Source organism: Mustela lutreola, chromosome 8 (genome assembly GCF_030435805.1).
Source record: "Mustela lutreola isolate mMusLut2 chromosome 8, mMusLut2.pri, whole genome shotgun sequence".
NCBI lineage: Eukaryota > Metazoa > Chordata > Mammalia > Carnivora > Mustelidae > Mustela > Mustela lutreola.
In genome coordinates this window covers 83901662-83922080 of record NC_081297.1, presented here as the reverse complement: position 1 = coordinate 83922080, position 20419 = coordinate 83901662, and the positions used below count along the sequence as shown (strand labels likewise).

General features: G+C 42.4%; 2 protein-coding genes across 8 annotated transcripts in view; both read right to left on the bottom strand.

The window, feature by feature from the left end:
• Positions 1–8893, bottom strand: part of LOC131839866 (liprin-beta-1-like) — an 84199-nt gene extending 75306 nt beyond the window's left edge. For 6 of the 7 annotated variants that reach the window (XM_059187581.1, XM_059187582.1, XM_059187583.1 and 3 more), the window contains exons 1-2: positions 8783–8893; positions 1824–1853 (exon numbers count right to left, since the gene is read on the bottom strand). The gene's annotated coding sequence lies outside the window, so the exon portion shown is untranslated. Of the gene's footprint in view, positions 1–1823; positions 2042–8782 lie in introns of those variants that run through there. The other variant, XM_059187580.1, reaches the window with a different exon arrangement.
• On the bottom strand, positions 160–20183 carry LOC131839869 (kelch-like protein 42). The gene is made up of 3 exons (XM_059187589.1): positions 19179–20183; positions 8783–8976; positions 160–1853 (listed from the first exon to the last, which is right to left on the bottom strand). Exons 1-3 carry the CDS (start codon positions 20048–20050, stop codon positions 1768–1770), a joined length of 1152 nt encoding a protein of 383 aa, XP_059043572.1. The 5' UTR covers positions 20051–20183; the 3' UTR covers positions 160–1767.
• Between the last annotated feature and the right edge of the window lie 236 nt (positions 20184–20419).

Sequence of the window (20419 nt, the reverse complement as noted above, 5' to 3'; positions counted from 1 at the left end):
TATAACACATACTCTTATATTAGTCATGTCTTCCTCTTCCAACCCACCATCTTGACTCGGGCTGAAAGTTTGTATGTTGTCTGGAAGTCTGAAATATATTCTCTGCGAATTTTAAGCAGTATTAGCGTTCCTAATTTGAAGGCATTCTTGGTCTCCTCCTCCTCCTCCCTTCTTACTGTATTTTACTCTATTTTTATACATTTTCATCTTAATATTCATCTTAATATTAATATATCTTAATATTACATCTTAATACATCTTAATATTAACCCAAATGCCCATTGTCAGAAGGCAGTAGTATAAACCAACAGATTCCCAAGATGGTAGTGTGGTTTTGGTTGAACTTCTATGGCTCGACCAAGTGGCCGAGATACTGAGTCACTCAGGAAGCAGATTTCAGTTGGCAGCGTTTCAGGAGTTCAGACGGTAGATCCGATGTTCCCAGGAGACTTGACTGGTTCTAGTGAGTGCTGCAGTGGCTAGAATGAGTGGCTCACTTGGGAGGAATGTGAGGATTAGGAATGCAACTTAACCACTCCAAGTTTAACCCTCCTCGTTCAGAAGATAGGGAAGATAATAATATGAACCTCACAGGATTGTTGGAGAATGAACGAGATAATGATAATTTCATTGTTGCTGCTGCTATGGCTTCTAGGGAGGATCTCCCCAGAAAACCAGATCCAAGGGACATCCCAGAGGGAGAGTTTAAGAGTAATTCACATTGAAGTATTTCCCCCACAGAAGCAATATTTACCCAAAGTTACAGGTTTCTGCAGATCTTGACTCAAGCAAGTCCTCTCCCAGTCCGTTCCCCACCATGTCTTCTGAAATTCCTTTACAAATGGCAAACTTCCCTCTAAATTTCAGCTTCTTTAAGGAAGAATGTACTCACCTCTCACCCTTTTGCCCTGACCTCTTCCTCTTACTGATATCAACTCCCCTCCCCACAACCATTACCATCCTCCGTAACCACCCACAGGCTTACCCAAGAGCCTTCCTTCAGCTTTTGACCTGCAGAGTTCAGGTGCCTAAAGCATCGGAGTCTTTGGTCTCAAATTCCTCCCTTTCCTCAACTTCAATTCCCTTTTCTCCTTTCTTCTCTTCCTTCCTTCCACAAATATTTAGCACAAAGAAGTGCCAGATACTCTTCTAAATTACAAAAACAGACACTCAATCCTTGGGGCTCAGGTGGCTCATTGATCAAGAAAGAAAGCCATGTAAACATTCAACCAGAACAGGTTACAGGTGATAAGTTTGTATGAGGTACATACTGATTACTAAAAAATAATTCAACATGAGGAAGTCAATTGTTAAAAGTTTCGTGTCTGAGGTTGCTTGAGTTAGTTTAAGGTGGAGGACTTGAAGCTGCTGGATAAACTGGTGTGGCATTAAGTGTGCAGTCCTGGTTACATGTGAGTGTGTGCAGTCCTGGTTACATGACTGGTTACATGTGAGACACAGTGGGGATGATATTGCCCGAAGAATAACAGACAGTACGATGGGAGGGAAGACCTCAAACAACAGGGCTTTCTTAGCAATACACTCACGGTCACGTCCTGAGCTTCTTCACAGGCAGACTCCTCACTTTATCCAACTCTCTAAGAGCATTTCCCTTTGACTGGCTCCCTCCAACACCCTCCCCCACCTTCACCTCTGACTTGGCAAGGACTTTGAGTCCCATTACCGCACCTGTTCAAGAGTTTTGGTCCCTTCTTTCCAGATCCAGCCCAGGCCCCTCCTTCCCCAACTGTACCATAGCCATCGCATCTAGCAGCAATCACAAAGCCTTGCCCTTTCCAGATCTTCTTTCAATCCATACTCACCACATTCCGCAAAGGAGACTCGTGTTTTTCCTAAGGGCCAACACACAAAACACAGGAATTACTTTCTCCATTCCTGAAGAATTCCCCCCACTGCCTTTTCGAGTCCGCCCACTGCCTGGGGAATTCGTCCTTAAAGACTCCAAACTCTCGAGTTACTATGAGGCCCAGAATGATCCTTCTGGCTTAAGCTGACCACATCCTTCCAAGCCGTCCCCCAGGCCCCCATCCTGCCACCCCCGCCCCCCGGTAACTTGTACTTTTCAGCTCTCCTTACATAACTACTTGACCTACTGACTTTTAGTTCCTTTTTATTGGAGGATCCTAACACAGTGTCTGGTACAGAGCCGTCTGTCTCTATAAAACTTTTTAAATGATTTGAATATATCTTATTTCTTTCAACTTTTTCCTATATAGTTTTTTTTTTTTTTTTAAGTGAAATACAACAGCTTAGAGTTGCTATTCTTTATGTTAAAAGTTAGGGCGAACAGAGTTAAGAGCAGGTATGGGGATGGAAAGGGAACAGACAGGAAGTGAAAAGAAATCCATGGAAGGTCAAGAGAGGTGGTGACCCACAGACTGAGAAACCAAACCCCAGGGGAGTTTAGGGACTAATCTGGAATGTCCATTCAACAAATATACAAGAAGCCTTAGTGTTGATTGCTTTAGGCTAAAAGGATGATCTGTCTAAAAGATGACATCTCCTACTTTCATGGCACTAGCAACCAGAACTCTGTTATTTTAACTCTTTCTCTAGTAATTAAGTCAAGCTCTAAGAAAAACTCAACCGAAATGAGCTACTTGGAAAGACAGCTCACGGTGAATTAGAGGCCCTGTTCATTAGCAAGATGGCTTACATATTTGTGCTTACTTTTCAGTGTTATATAAACCTGCGTGACAGGCATGAGGTTTATCTCTAAAATTCAAACAATGTATTTTACAGGCCTTTACAACAAATGTTCTTTGTAAGAAACAGAATTTGAAATATTCATTGGGGTTATCATGCTACATCTCAGAAAGCAAGTCAAAGTGCTTAAAAACAGGAAATATTACATTATCTCCTCTTCATTATGGTGTCAAATATGCTACGACGCTATTAGCTACATGTTAAACTACGACCAGGTTCTCCACTTTTTGTCACCCACATGGGGCTGGGGTTAGAGGAGGCCCATTATACATCAAAAGGACTGAGAGCAAAATGGAAGTGGTCCCTGGAAGGTCCTACCTTTGCTGTGATCTTAAGCTTCGAATGACCGCACTTGCCAGACACACGCTAACCGAAATAACCAAAACATTTTGGGATTCCCATTATCATAATATCCAAAACTAAAACAACTCCTTCAAGTGAACTGCTCAACCTTGAAACCCACAAAGTTCAGCTAGTGGCACTAGACAACTGTTACCTTAGATACTCATATTCTACAATCAAAGATGTCATAATGGGCCAGACTGTGGTGAAAACTTACCAAGCATACATAGAGAGCATTCAGCTTTCTCCACACACAGAATTGGACAGATTAACGTAAATTTTATTGCCCACCCCATGTCAATTTTTCACTCAGTAGGATCCCAATGAGAGAAAAAATATGTGTGCCGTACCAGCAAAACAAAATCATTTTCTTCAGACTTGCTTACATATTTGTGCTTACTTTTCAGTGTTATATAAACCTGCTTGACAGGTATGAGGTTTATCTCTAAAATTCAAACAATGTATTTTACAGGCCTTTACAACAAATGTTCTTTGTAAGAAACAGAATTTGAAATATTCATTGGGGTTATCATGCTACATCTCAGAAAGCAAGTCAAAGTGCTTAAAAACAGGAAATATTTCATTATCTCCTCTTCATTATGGTGTCAAATATGCTATGACGCTATTAGCTACATGTTAAACTACGACCAGGTTCTCCACTTTTTGTCACACACATGGGGCTGGGGTTAGAGGAGGCCCATTATACATCAAAAGGACTGAGAGCAAAATGGAAGTGGTCTCTGGAAGGTCCTACCTTTGCTGTGATCTTAAGCTTCGAATGACCGCACTTGCCAGACACACGCTAACCGAAATAACCAAAATATTTTGGAGTTCCCATTATCATAATATCCAAAACTAAAACAACTCCTTCAAGTGAACCGCTCAACCTTGAAACCCACAAAGTTCAGCTAGTTGCACTAGACAACTGTTACCTTAGATACTCATATTCTACAATCAAAGATGTCATAATGGGCCAGACTGTGGTGAAAACTTACCAAGCATACATAGAGAGCATTCAGCTTTCTCCACACACAGAATTGGACAGATTAACGTAAATTTTATTGCCCACCCCATGTCAATTTTTCACTCAGTAGGATCCCAATGAGAGAAAAAATATGTGAGCCGTACCAGCAAAACAAAATCATTTTCTTCAGACTTGCTTACATATTTGTGCTTACTTTTCAAGTTATATAAACCTGTTTGACAGGCATGAGGTTTATCTCTAAAATTCAAACAATGTATTTTACAGGCCTTTACAACAAATGTTCTTTGTAAGAAACAGAATTTGAAATATTCATTGGGGTTATCATGCTACATCTCAGAAAGCAAGTCAAAGTGCTTAAAAACAGGAAATATTTCATTATCTCCTCTTCATTATGGTGTCATATATGCTATGACGCTATTAGCTACATGTTAAACTACGACCAGGTTCTCCACTTTTTGTCACCCACATGGGGCTGGGGTTAGAGGAGGCCCATTATACATCAAAAGGACTGAGAGCAAAATGGAAGTGGTCCCTGGAAGGTCCTACCTTTGCTGTGATCTTAAGCTTCGAATGACCGCACTTGCCAGACACACGCTAACCGAAATAACCAAAACATTTTGGGATTCCCATTATCATAATATCCAAAACTAAAACAACTCCTTCAAGTGAACCGCTCAACCTTGAAACCCACAAAGTTCAGCTAGTTGCACTAGACAACTGTTACCTTAGATACTCATATTCTACAATCAAAGATGTCATAATGGGCCAGACTGTGGTGAAAACTTACCAAGCATACATAGAGAGCATTCAGCTTTCTCCACACACAGAATTGGACAGATTAACGTAAATTTTATTGCCCACCCCATGTCAATTTTTTACTCAGTAGGATCCCAATGAGAGAAAAAATATGTGTGCCACCAGCAAAACAAAATCATTTTCTTCAGACTTGCTTACATATTTGTGCTTACTTTTCAAGTTATATAAACCTGCTTGACAGGCATGAGGTTTATCTCTAAAATTCAAACAATGTATTTTACAGGCCTTTACAACAAATGTTCTTTGTAAGAATTAGAATTTGAAATATTCATTGGGGTTATCATGCTACATCTCAGAAAGCAAGTCAAAGTGCTTAAAAACAGGAAATATTTCATTATCTCCTCTTCATTATGGTGTCAAATATGCTATGACGCTATTAGCTACATGTTAAACTACGACCAGGTTCTCCACTTTTTGTCACACACATGGGGCTGGGGTTAGAGGAGGCCCATTATACATCAAAAGGACTGAGAGCAAAATGGAAGTGGTCCCTGGAAGGTCCTACCTTTGCTGTGATCTTAAGCTTCGAATGACCGCACTTGCCAGACACACGCTAACCGAAATAACCAAAACATTTTGGGATTCCCATTATCATAATATCCAAAACTAAAACAACTCCTTCAAGTGAACCGCTCAACCTTGAAACCCACAAAGTTCAGCTAGTTGCACTAGACAACTGTTACCTTAGATACTCATATTCTACAATCAAAGATGTCATAATGGGCCAGACTGTGGTGAAAACTTACCAAGCATACATAGAGAGCATTCAGCTTTCTCCACACACAGAATTGGACAGATTAACGTAAATTTTATTGCCCACCCCATGTCAATTTTTTACTCAGTAGGATCCCAATGAGAGAAAAAATATGTGTGCCACCAGCAAAACAAAATCATTTTCTTCAGACTTGCTTACATATTTGTGCTTACTTTTCAAGTTATATAAACCTGCTTGACAGGCATGAGGTTTATCTCTAAAATTCAAACAATGTATTTTACAGGCCTTTACAACAAATGTTCTTTGTAAGAAACAGAATTTGAAATATTCATTGGGGTTATCATGCTACATCTCAGAAAGCAAGTCAAAGTGCTTAAAAACAGGAAATATTTCATTATCTCCTCTTCATTATGGTGTCAAATATGCTATGACGCTATTAGCTACATGTTAAACTACGACCAGGTTCTCCACTTTTTGTCACACACATGGGGCTGGGGTTAGAGGAGGCCCATTATACATCAAAAGGACTGAGAGCAAAATGGAAGTGGTCCCTGGAAGGTCCTACCTTTGCTGTGATCTTAAGCTTCGAATGACCGCACTTGCCAGACACACGCTAACCGAAATAACCAAAACATTTTGGGATTCCCATTATCATAATATCCAAAACTAAAACAACTCCTTCAAGTGAACCGCTCAACCTTGAAACCCACAAAGTTCAGCTAGTTGCACTAGACAACTGTTACCTTAGATACTCATATTCTACAATCAATGATGTCATAATGGGCCAGACTGTGGTGAAAACTTACCAAGCATACATAGAGAGCATTCAGCTTTCTCCACACACAGAATTGGACAGATTAACGTAAATTTTATTGCCCACCCCATGTCAATTTTTCACTCAGTAGGATCCCAATGAGAGAAAAAATATGTGTGCCGTACCAGCAAAACAAAATCATTTTCTTCAGACTTGCTTACATATTTGTGCTTACTTTTCAAGTTATATAAACCTGTTTGACAGGCATGAGGTTTATCTCTAAAATTCAAACAATGTATTTTACAGGCCTTTACAACAAATGTTCTTTGTAAGAAACAGAATTTGAAATATTCATTGGGGTTATCATGCTACATCTCAGAAAGCAAGTCAAAGTGCTTAAAAACAGGAAATATTTCATTATCTCCTCTTCATTATGGTGTCAAATATGCTATGACGCTATTAGCTACATGTTAAACTACGACCAGGTTCTCCACTTTTTGTCACACACATGGGGCTGGGGTTAGAGGAGGCCCATTATACATCAAAAGGACTGAGAGCAAAATGGAAGTGGTCCCTGGAAGGTCCTACCTTTGCTGTGATCTTAAGCTTCGAATGACCGCACTTGCCAGACACACGCTAACCGAAATAACCAAAACATTTTGGGATTCCCATTATCATAATATCCAAAACTAAAACAACTCCTTCAAGTGAACCGCTCAACCTTGAAACCCACAAAGTTCAGCTAGTTGCACTAGACAACTGTTACCTTAGATACTCATATTCTACAATCAATAATGTCATAAAGGGCCAGACTGTGGTGAAAACTTACCAAGCATACATAGAGAGCATTCAGCTTTCTCCACACACAGAATTGGAGAGTTTAGCGTAAATTTTATTGCCCACCCCATGTCAATTTTTTACTCAGTAGGATCCCAATGAGAGAAAAAAGTATGTGTGCCGTACCAGCAAAACAAAATCATTTTCTTCAGACTTGCTTACATATTTTTGCTTGCTTTTCAGTGTTATATAAACCTGCTTGACAGATATGAGGTTTATCTCTAAAATTCAAACAATGTATTTTACAGGCCTTTACAACAAATGTTCTTTGTAAGAACATTTGTTTTCATTAAACACATGAAGTTGACCACCGTACCCAAACACCAATGTAGAAGGTAAAAGAAATGGTTGCTAGGTCTCTCTCTCTCTTTTTTCAATTATTTATTACCCCAAAAAGCTGGCAATCATCCTATCTTTACTGGAAAGTCATGAGGGAGAGGCACTGGGACTAGCTCCACGGGGATAAAAATTGAGGGCATTAAAAAACAAAAAAGTTCACTGTGTCCCATGCATTTCTCTTGGTCACTGCCTCTCTCCCCTTAGATGCATAAACACAGCACCTGTACTGAGTTCAACAGTGGCTCCCTAAAAGATATGCGCTTTCTATTCCTGTCAAATAAATAAATCAAATCTTTTTTTTTTTTTTTTAAAGATTTTATTTATTTATCAGAGAGAGAAAGGGGGAGAGAGCGAGCAAAGGCAGACAGAATGGCAGGCAGAGGCAGAGGGAGAAGCAGGCTCCCTGCCGAGCAAGGAGCCAGATGTGGGACTCGATCCCAGGACGCTGGGATCATGACCTGAGCCGAAGGCAGCTGCTTAACCAACTGAGCCACCCAGGGTTCCCAAATCTTTTTTAAAAAATAAAAAATAAATAAATTTCTTTGGCCAAGAGGTAACTCGGACACAAGTGGGGGAGAGAGATAAAAGGCAAGACACACTTCTATCTGGTGGGCCCCCACCGCCTCCTAACACAACCAAGTTTGTCATTATCATGTGAGATGCTATCTACCAAGAACAGCAGTAAAAAACCTATTGGGAAAACTTATTTCCCAATTATCAATGCCAAATGCCCACCAAAAACAGTACAGCTTAATAAAAAGCACAACCACCTCCCACCTCTGGTCAGGAAAAAGTTCTCTTATATTGTTGTCTTTTGTAATCCTCTTACACTATGTGAACAACAGCCTTGAGCTGAGCTTCTGGAAACTGTCTGATAGGTTTGTGCTCAAGAACGAAGAAAGTGAAAACACAGATCCACAAGGATGTTCTGGTCCTAAATTCCATAGTGTTAAATGTGTTTGGAAGAAGGATGGCACTTACCCAGTCCAGTCACAAGACAGCTGCTCACAAGGCTGGGCTTCCAGAGCAGAAAGAAAATACGTATTCTCTTCATCACATCCTCTACCCCATTCAATTTTCATGCTCACACAAAGGGATCAAAGGTCCCTTCTGTCCAAAGTACCCTTGTAATACTCAACTCTCTTCCTCCCAGATATGCAAATGTCCAGTATATAATGTATGAAATTACAATATGTACATCAGAGCATTTCCCCAGGCTGCCCAAGCTCACGTGGAAGAGGATCACTTACTTGGCCCCTTCACTTACCTCTGGTCGTGTATCCTCCAATGACATAAATTTTCCCCTTACACTCACACGCAGAGAACTCGGCCAGAGGGTTTGGTAAGGGTGCCACAAAATTCCAGGCATCCTGCTCGGGATTGTAACACTCAACATTAGAAACGGCCTGCCCACCAATGGCATAGAGTTTTGAATTAACAGCCACAAGTTTGAAGTTAGACCTGAAAGAGAGATACAAAGGCCCAGAGAGTCAGTTTTCTTAACCATTAAGAAGGCAATGGCATGAACTGCTAAAGCAGACTGAGGAATGTGCTGGAGATCTAAAGAAAATTAGCTCTCCAAGCTGGGTGCCATTCTGCCTGGGGACAGAGGAATGGCCAAATGACACCTCAAATTTCACTCCTATCTCAGAATTCACAAGAATGAAGCATTTTTCAAATCTTAGCAATTAGAGATAAGCAACTCAATATAACCAAGAGTAGTCTTGCTTAGCCTTATGCCAAGAACCAAAGATATTTTAATATTAATATTAATTTATTAATATTAACATTAAATAATAATTTATATTAATATTTAATATTTTAATATTTCTTTCAACAGCGGGAGCAAGTGTTAAGGGAGGAACGCATAACCTCCCTTGTCTCTCTACTCAGCATGTTTCCAATTCTTCCTCCCCATTGAGGAGGCTCCATGTTAGGTACACACTAGCACCTTCTATGGTGCATATGCTAAGGGTGGGTGCTAGAGGGTGGTTCAAAGACCCCTTTACCACAAGTGCTCCTGGCAGATCTCTCGCCCCCCCATCCCACCGCTCCATCCGAGGGCATCTTATATACTGTTTCACAACACAATACAAAGGGCTACATAAGCACCAAACTAAACATATTTTGATACAGCACCCTTACGGGGGGCTTCCGTATGTTAACAAATACTTAAATCAACAAATGCTCATTTATCATAATAGAAAATAATTTTAGGGGCACCCGGGTGGCTCAGCTGGTTGAGCGTCAGCCTTTGGCTCAGGTCATGATTCCAGGGTTCTGGGAGTCTGCTTCTCCCTCTCCTTCCTGCTCATGCTCTCTCTCACTATCTCTGTCTCTCTCAAATAAATAAGATAATTTTAAAAGGAGAAGACACTGGTTTTAAGCCCCATATTCAGTAATACAATCAAATACTGCTCATCAGCTTCAGATGCTACATAAAAGTCTTGTAACTTTTAACTTCTGAATTGAAAAGAAAAAACTAATTTGTTCCAGTGTAGCGCACAGAAATTAATGACTCCTTGAAGGCCAGATGGGATACACATTTGGGTCAGTCTCCCAGATTGGTGCTTGGTCTCAAGTTTACAGGAGTGTGAGCAGAGCACAATGCAACAGAAAGACCTGAAGCAGCTCTCTGACCCTAGTCCAAACACACCAATTCACCATTGCTGGTATGGGGATAATACTCATCACAGGATGGTCAAGACATTACAGGCAACAGTTTCTCAGGAAGTACCACACTGAGATAAGATACTACCATTATAATTTCTTAGTTTTCTAGTGTTTGCAATAAAGTAGACCATGTAAATTTAGAGACCACATCTACCACTAATACAACAATGTCTTCAAAATTAACAATATCCTAAGAAAGAATGGGGAGACCCACATTTGAAAAATGCAGGTAAGAGGGTAGATGAGGAAGAAACAGGGAACAAGTTGCCCATGTGTGATCTCCTAGCAGGAGTCTAATCAACACTGATGTACCATGACATAGGACCTGTGGGTAATAGCCACCTACACCTACTAAAACAGTAAGATGTTTTCAAAGGTGCCTGCAACGTGTTCGTTTAAATGAGTCTTTGTTTTGTTTTTCAAATGACAAAGTGAACAGAGTACTCTTCAGCAAGAACCTCACATTGTCCATTACACCTAGCCAGCCAGTCACATTTTATGCCAACCGACTTCACTGGGGTGGCAGCCACCGGGGGGGTCTCTACTTCATGTTGCTTACTTTTCCTGCTGCCAATGGTCCTTAAAATCTGACCATGATGCCCTCTCTGTGTGTGCAAATTTGGGGAACCAAAGGAAATAAAGCTTGCAAATAAGGACTAAATTTTACCAGTCTGCAATTTGTTTTTGCTCCCCAAAGGTACACAGATAGTAAATTTTCTAAGATCAAAACAGTTTTTAATATTCATCCAGCATAAGCATTTGTCCTAAGTAAACATGTAAGGGCTGAATGAGTAAGCAGTTAAAAGTAAACAATTCCATCTCTCCAGACCCAGCATGCTCAAATTCACTTGAAGAGAAGACGCTTTTCAATATTGAGTTGAAGATAAAACTGCCACCCCAACGCGGACCACTTAGTGAACACGCGTCCTGCTGAGGATTGAGAGCCCAGGCTCACATGGGGACATCTTAGCTCCACCACTCAATGGCTGTGTGACCTTAGATAAGTCACTAAATTTCAGTTCATCTCATCCTCAGTTTCCCCACCTGTGAAGTGGAGAAAGGAACATATATCACACAGGGAGAGTTGAAAAGGGGAACACCTGCAGAAAGGGGTCACAAGAGGGAATGCTTTTTCTGGGTGTCATAAGACTAAATTTCTTAATTCTGAGAGGATCTCTTTGTCATTTGTTAACTGCAACAGTCACCGGCTGGAATGTATTCTGGAATTACATACAAAGTGCTCTCTCATCCATAAATTCTCACCATGAAGCACCTCATTTCCTACTCTTTGAAAGTAACTCTTTCACTCTTCACCTACTGGAAGGGTGAAAGTATGAATCCAAGCTACGGCTTTAAAAAAAAAATTCATCTCTAGTGTTTTCTTAATATTGATCCCTGACATACTACCTTCAGGGGGTAAAAAGAATAATTTTTAAACCAAATAATGATGTGTTGTAGCTACATCCTTGACTGACTTAGAAATAGAAATAAAGGGGAAAAAATGCTGATTTAATTACTACTTCACCTCAAGGAAATAAAGAGCTCAGCAAATCCTTAAAAACTAAGTGACATGAAACATGCTGAACCCTGCTACACAGATCAACAGTAGCTGTATACAGCTGTAGGGCGGCCGGTGACACAGAGGTGGGAGCGGCTTCGAGTGCTGGCCCTGTAACCATGCAAACTTATGAAACTCATCCTCAATTTCCCCTTGGGAAGATGGAGCCAATACTACTAAAAAGAGATTAAAAAGATCTAAAAAGAGACTACTCCAAAGAGATGCTGTGAGTGTGAAATAGGAAGTGACATCTAAAACAGTGTCTACAACATGTAGCCCAGAGTTAAGAGCTCAAGAAATAGGAACCATTGTCAAGGTTTGCTACATAGAAAAGTTTGTTGCCATTGGAGTAAACATCAGAGAGAAATGGCAAGATCTTTTCTCAACCACACAGAAAAGACATATAGTTTGTGGAGCACTCAGGTCCTTGTGCCCCCTCCTCCTCCTCCTCTTGCCTACCTTCTGCCACTTCCCTATGGATTAACCTCCCCTGGGGACCAGCAGGTCGCTACCTACTAGGTGTCTGAGAGACTGGAGCACACGAAGCAACTACTGGACAAAATCACAATGAGTGGGGGATGAACAGACACATAGTTTTCTTTCCTTCCCACTATTCTCGGGCTGCAACCTTAACCAGAAAGGAGACCAGAAATGCCCTCAAATACTAAACTTTGGCCCAGAGAAAAAGGGAATAGCTAAGGCTGATGACAGTAATTCCGTCTCAGCCAGGAAACTTGTTTAACTCTCTCCCGGCTTTGTATTCACACACAGAACTACTGCAGAGCAAAAGTACAGGGCAATCAGAGAGACTAGAGACGGTAGAGACGGAGAAATGAACGACCAGGATTGCTGCAACAGTGGCCAGTTCCTGCAAGTTATCACCAATGGAAGCAAGGAGGGAGGGCAAGCAATGTTGTGGGTACACAGACTTTCGCACAGATGTCCTGACAACTCCTGAGATCAAACCCACATGCAGACCACTGGGCAGTGGGGCATCCCTGGACTTCAAAGCAGCCTCTCTGCTCTGCTGTGTACTCACACTGCCATTTTCAAGTGTGCCAGCACAACACTAACATCTCTTTCTTCCTTTTTGGGCGGGGGGTGGGGATGGGGAACACTACTGGTCACATGCACCATTTTATCCAGGGTGCAAAGGGCTTTACAGAATCTCTCAAGCTAGGGTTCCTGCCTGTGCCATACTATTTAAGATTCTGAGATCACCACCCTATTCAGTTGCTGAGGAATGTGGGCTGCTTTGCATTTGACCACTTTGTCAAAGTAAAACAGTAAAGGTACTGTGATGTAAAGGTACATCACAGAGGCAGTGAATCAAGCCAGATGTGAAATGCTGTGTAATCACAGGGGCTGAAATCTGCTTTTCCTCAAGGTTCTAAGTTTCCTCTGGTGTTTCCAGAAACTGTATTAGATACATTATCCAGAAACAATCCCATTCTAAGTTTCATTTTTACTTGTTTCATCATCTAAATTCCTTGAGGACAGGAACCATGTTGTCTTTGTTGTTTGCCCAATAGTGACTAGAAAGACGCTAGAAATGAATGAAGGCTGTGGTGAAGCTCAAACACATGTAATGAAATTTTTAAAAGCAGCACAAAGCATCTGTGCTCCACTTCTCTGAAGAAAATAATTTTTTTTTAAAGATTTTATTTATTTATTTGACAGAGAGAAATCACAAGTAGATGGAGAGGCAGGCAGAGAGAGAGAGAGGGAAGCAGGCTCTCTGCTGAGAAGAGAGCCCGATGCGGGACTCTATCCAAGGACTCTGAGATCATGACCTGAGCCGAAGGCAGCGGCTTAACCCACTGAGCCACCCAGGCGCCCATCTGAAGAAAATAATTTTTAAGAAAATTAAAAAATGCACATGAAGATGGTCACTGCCAGTCTATAAGCCAAACTGTAAATACTCTAAATGGTTATATCTATTCAATGGATATTTACATTTTGGTTACTCTACTTACTACACACCTTAGCAAATTACTTGACTTTCTATGCCTTGGTTTCTGACTCTGTAAAATGGGAACCTGCCTGATACAGTCTTTGTGAAGAATAAGTGAGATAATACATGCAAAGCAGTAAGAACAGTACCTAGCACAGAGTAAATGTTCAGTTAAATGTTACCTAATATTATTTTTCTGCTATTCTAAATAACGATAGTGACTGTTACAAGATAAAAATATTCACAATATTACATTTAAAAAAATAAAATAATATAGTCACTTTTATTACAATAATATATGATATAGTTCATAATTCAAAAACAATGGTGCATTTTGAGCATCTATGAATTATTGGATACCACATTAGCAGTAGGGGCACACAGAAGCAATGAACTGGACCTGACTGGAAGGGAGAGAAGCAAACATAAGCAGAAAACTTCAATTCGAGGTGGAAAGTGTTCTAGAGAAACAAAGAATTTGAATATTTAACCTAACTCAGTTCAGAAAGGGACATCCAATTGAGCTGACCCTCAAATCTGAGTCAAAGTATGAGAGAGATAAAGAAGGTTACAAATTCCAACATGGCACCCAATTTTAAAATTTGGTGGAAAAAAGTATCTGTGTCGGGGCACCTGGGTGGCTCAGTGGGTTAAAGCCTCTGCCTTCGGCTCAGGTCATGATCCCCAGGTTCTGGGATCGAGCCCCACATCGGGCTCTCTGCTCAGCGGTGAGTCTGCTTCCCCCATCTCTCTTTCTGTCTGCCTCTCTGCCTACTTGTGATCTCTGTCTGTCAAATAAATAAATAAAATCTTAAAAAAAAAAAAAAAAAAAGAAAAGAAAAGAAAAAAGTATCTGTGTAGAAAAAAAACAGTAGCTCGGGGTTGCCTGGCTCGCTCAGTCAGTGGAGCACGCAACTCTTAATCTCAGGGTTTTGAGTTCAAGCCCCACCTTCGCCCAGAACTTACTTAAAAAAGAAATAAATAAACAAAAGTTTAAAAAAAAAACTAGAAAATTCCTGAGAATAACTGCAAAAAATATACAGACTATACAAAGATCATAAACCTTTCCTGAAAGACCAAAAGACCTAAATACATGGAAAAACAATTTTTCTATCTGCAAAGTATTATGAAACTATTAATCCTCCTCCAACTTAACTGATAAATATCAATCAAAACTCCAACAGAACTTGACAATTGGATTCTAAAGTTTCTCTGAAGGGGAAAATGTACAAAGAATAGCTAAGAGAATAAAAATAAAACCAAAAAGGGGTGCCTGGGTGGCTCAGTGGGTTAATCCTCTGCCTTTGGCTCAGGTCATGATCTCAGGGTCCTGGGATCGAGTCCAGCATTGGGCTCTCTGCTCAGCAGGGAGCCTGCTTCCCCCCCTCTCTGCCTGCTGATCTGCCTACTTGTGATGTCTCTCTCTCTCTCTCTCTGTCAAATAAATAAATAAAATCTTAAAAAAAAAAAAAACAAAAACAGAAAAAAATGGGTCTCTATTCCACGAGACAACAGAATAGTTTACCAAGCTGCAATAATTTAAAAGTATGCTATTGGAAAAAATAAATAAATAAATATAAATAAAAGTATGCTATTGGTAAAGGAAAAGCCAATATGTCAATATGGAAACAGGAAAATTATCATCTGATAACTGGTTGTGCAAATCACAGTGAGGACTGAGGCCACTGAGACATTTAGGAAACATGCTATAACCTTACATTATACTTTACATAAAAATAAATCCCAAACACATTCAAATATAAATGTAAAAAGGCAAAACCATAAAATAGATTATAAGACAGATGAATATTTGTATATTCTTAACTTGTAGACACCTTTCCTGTGCAAGATTAAAAGCTAATAGTAGGGACGCCTGGGTGGCTCAGTTGGTTAGACGACTGCCTTCGGCTCAGGTCATGATCCTGGAGTCCTGGGATCGAGTCCCACATCGGACTCCCAGCTCCATGGGGAGTCTGCTTCTCTCTCTGACCTTCTCCTCGTTCATGCTCTCTCTCACTATCTCTCTCTCAAGTAAATAAATAAAATCTTTAAAAAAAATAAAATAAATAAAATAAAAAAAGCTAATAGTATATAGGACAAATTTGACTCCCCCAAAATTTAAATTTCCTCATGTAAGAATACGTGATACATTTGTATAAAGAGATCTTTTTAAGATTATAATGAAGATTAGGTATTACATATTAAAGATTTAAAATTTAAAAAAAAAAAAAAAGAATACATGATAAACCTGATGTCCAAAATTGGAGGCTCACAATGCCAGTGTTGTCCTACAGTTTGTTTGGTCTGCAAGGTTTCTGTTATTGTTGATGTTGGTTTTTTCAATGCAGTAAGTTGCCAGTCTTTAAAAATCAGGGCATCTGGCTATCTGGCAATGCTTCCTATACTTGGAGATAGCAACAAGCTGTGGGTGACAGGGGTGGGGCCCTCTTGCGGTGGGGTGACAGCTCTCCGATTCATCATCACTCCAACCCACCCCTCTACTCATTGACTTCACCAGCCTAGTCACTTTGTGGATTTTTATTTTTGAGGCCTTCCAGTAAAATAAAGGCAGGGGGGAAACAGTGCAACATTACCTAAGAGACAAGAGATTGATTCTACGTATGTAAACAGAATTTCTAAACTGAATAGGAAAAAGATAAACCAATTTTATTTTTCATTGGCAAAGGCCACTTATAAAACATATACAAAGTGCCAATAAACATCTGAGAGGAAAAATTTCTCTCCCAAGCAGAAAGATTCACATCAGTGTTTGCCAACTGGATTGGTAAAAATATAAAATGATGATAATATCCTGTCTTGGCAGGAGTACAGGAACTGGCAAGCTCAGACACTGTTGATAGGAGAGGAGATCTGAACAATGTTCTGATGGGCAATTTGGCAGGGGCTACCAAAATTTAAAACTTATATATACTTTGGCCCACCTATCCAGGGATTCCAGGAATTTGTTATTTAGGACTACTGAAAAATGCCTGCTAAGAGAGGCACATCTATGCCAAGATGTTCAACATAGCATTTTTTAAAAAGATCTTATGTATTCGAAAGAGAGAGTGAGCGAGTGAGAGAGCACAAGTGTGGGGAGGGGCAGAGGGAGAGGGAGAAGCAGACTCCCTGAGGAGCAGGGAGCCTAACATGGGACCCATTCCAGGGCCCTGGGATCATGACCTGAGCCAAAGGCAGATGCTTAACCGACTGAGCCACCCAGGCATCCCATTATAGCATTGTTTATAATGGCAAATACAAGCAACTTAAATGCTCACTGGGATGGGCTGATTACATTACCATACAGCCAAAGGCTAGAATACAGCTCTTAATGAGTGAGACAGCTCTATGTATATTGATATTTGTTGATACAGAAAAAACTCTCCAAGTGGAATTGTCATAATAATCAGCACAGCCTAATCAACCTATGGTAAAAATATATATAAGATGAACACACACCCCTACATGTACACACATACAAACATTTTCCCCTAACAATTATTAACATACTTATGTTTATATAAATGTACATTTATAACATATATTTACAAATGTATAATATATAAATATATATCAGTAGATACACATATCTTCCACTCTGTGGTTTCTCGTGTCATCTGTAATTTTTCTAAGCATGTATTTACGAATTACTTGAATACCTTTTTTTTTTTCCCCTGGAGGACATAAAGAATATTCCTAAAAAGAAAAAGAAAAAAGAAAAACGACTATCAAGGATTTGTAAAGAAAGAACAGGGGGCACTGGAGTGACTCAGTTGGTTAAGGATCTGACTTGATTTTGGCTCAGGTCATGATGCCAGCATCATGAGATCAAACCCTACGTCAGGCTCTGTGCTGGACACGGAGCCTGCTTAGGATTCTCTCTCCCCCTGTGGCCTTCCCCGCTTCTCTAAAAAAATAAGAATTCTGTGAGGTGTTATGTTAGAGCTCAAGCTGGATTGGCGGTGGAGGGGTTCTGTTGAGCAGCAGTTGATACAGCTGGACACACGTGTGTAGAGGTGACAGACAACCGGCTGGGCCTTCCACCCCAAATCTGAGCACCATTCGTAACCACTGAATGTCCCTTTGTTACCTCAATTAAAGCTTGTAGAATTTGCCTAAAAATAACACTTCTGATACCAAACCTTAAATACAGTATCATCTCAGTGGTATAAATAATACACTAAAAAGGGCTTGGAAGAAAACATGCCAATCTCTACACAGTATTGCCTCTGTGAGGGAGGGAGCAGGAGTGATAGTCTTTCTATTTCTTGATTCTTTTCCATTTTCCACTTTTCTAAAATAAGTATGTATTATTTTTATCACCAGAAAAAAAAGAACACTTTCCAAAAGGAATTTCATGTTAGAGTAGAAATAAAGCCACTGTTCCCCCCACCCCCCTAGGCTGGGGTACCCTTAAGTCAAGTATGTATGTATAATGGTCTTCCCATTCCAGTTACAACTTTCTTTGCCTGGTGGTGAGTCCCCCAACTACGCGTTCCACACTTCAGGGTAGGGCCCATGTGGGGGTTGAGATGGATACAAGTGTAGCAGAAAAAAGGGTATTCCTGTCCTTTCGTGGATGATACTGATTCTTCTCCCCACTTAAGTGTGAATGGCTCTGGGCCATCTTGAGTCCTTCCATCTTTCTTTCCTACCATCTCTTCCTGTATCTGCTCTGCTCTTTTTTTTTTCCTTCTTCTTCCTTCTCCTTTCCCACCTCGATTCCCTACTCTCCCTCGCCTCCCCTCCTCCTTTACCTGTCTTCATGTCACCCAAGGGCATGTTGGGAGGGATTTGAGGATGGGAGGGGGAAGGTTGGGTGCACTGAAACGTTCTAATTTTGTAGGTGACCACTGCCAGGCTCAAATTTTAGAACAAAGACGAAACTGTCTGGGAAGGAAGGGAGATGCAAAAGAGAGGATACAAAATAAAAAAGACAATCCAAGGTACAATTCTAATGGTAATCTGATTACAGATTGGGGCCCCAGTGTGGAAAGCTTCAAAGTCAATAACAACAACAAAAATCCTCCCAAGACCGCATTACAGGTCACAGCCCGGTCTGTCACTGTAATCAGGATTAGAGCCTAAAAAATTAAAAAAAAAAAAAGAAGATAAAAATGAAAGCAAACTTAAAAAAAGTTTTCCTTTACAGTATCCTTCCGGGAAACCACAGACATCCCCCACCCCCACACCCCCCAACTGGGAAAGAGGCAAAAAGGCAGTTTGCCTGAAAGAGCGAGACCTGCAAGGAAAGTACTCGGTTAGTTGACCTGGCGGGGGCCACTTCTTCCTCGCAAGTTCTCAGTTCCTTGGGAACTCTGCCAGAGTCCAGGCCAGCGACACTCCTGAAGATGTCATTCCCACTTCAGCAAAATCTCCTGCGATTGCCCAGCAAACATCAAGGGAATGAACGAACTAGTGAGCAAGTGAATGAATGGAACGGGAAAAGAAGCAGAAGCAGCCCCGCTGGGCGCTTACCTCTTCTGGTTCATGGAGGCCACCTGGAGCCACTCATTGGTGCTGGGGTTGTAGGAGTGCGCAGCCGAGATTTCCTGGCTAGTGATCCTATACCCGCCCACTATGAAGAGGTAGTTGTCCAGGATGGCAGACCCGTAACCCCTGACGTTCACCAGGTCGGGAGGAAGGTTGTTGGCCAGCGGGAACCAACGTTCGGTCATCTCCTCATACCTGAGCATGGACGGGGGCTCCCCTTGGTAGGGGTGTGGGGCCAGGGGGCCCCCCAGGAAATCCCCCAGGGCTACAAGAACCGGAGTCCCGGTCAGCCGGGCCTCTCTCAGCCTCTGCTTCAGGCTGACATCCCCGGGGGCCTGAGGAGGAGCCCCCAGGAGGTGGAACTGGGGCTTGCACAGCACCTCGTGGAAGTGGACGACCATGAAGCGCAGGCAGGCCTCCTGCAGGTCGGGCAGCCCGTACACCTGCGCCAGGCGGTACAGCTCCAGGCAGTTGGTGAGCCGCACCTGGGACAGCAGCAGCTGCAGCAGAGACGTGACCTGAAGGAAGGAGGCCGCTTCCACCAGCTCCGCCAGCAGGCTCACCTCGTCCATCTCCTCTTCCTCCTCCACCCCGCCGCCCTTCTCCGCCTGCGGGCCCAGGAGCCAGCCTTCGCGGGCCCCGCCGGCGTTGATGAAGTCCAGCACCAGGCGCAGGCCCGGGGCGCTGAGGCCGCGCAGCTGCTGCACCTCGGGGCCGCCGGCCTCCTGGCTCAGGGCCTCGCGCATGCCGGAGCGGTAGAGGGCGCGGAAATAGTCGCTCTGCTCGATAAGCTTCCTCTTGCTCACCGGGTAGCAGCGGTCCTCCAGGCGGATCTGCACCATCTCCTCGGCCGACATGGCTGGGGGGCCGGGGGCCGCGGGGGTGCCCGCCAGCTCTGCGCGCTCGCCTCCCCGCCCCCACGCGCTCGCCGGGTTCCGGGTTGGGCGCGCCGAGGGATGGCGCCGCGGAGGAGGAGGGAGGCGACGGGCCGCCGCCCGCTCCCGCGTCCGCCCGGCCTATCTGGGTCGCGGCGGCGCCCCCGAGGCAGCCCCTCCTCCTGGTCCCGGGGGCGGCGGCTCAGCCTCGCTCCCCCGGAGCGGCCGCCCTGCCGGTCTGCTCTGCCTCAACGCCAAAAAAGGCCGGGTGGCCGCGCGCCGGGCGTCGGGAGGCGGCCGCCGTCCTCGTCCGGGTTGTCCGGGCCGCGTCCGCCGCCGAGGGGATCCCAG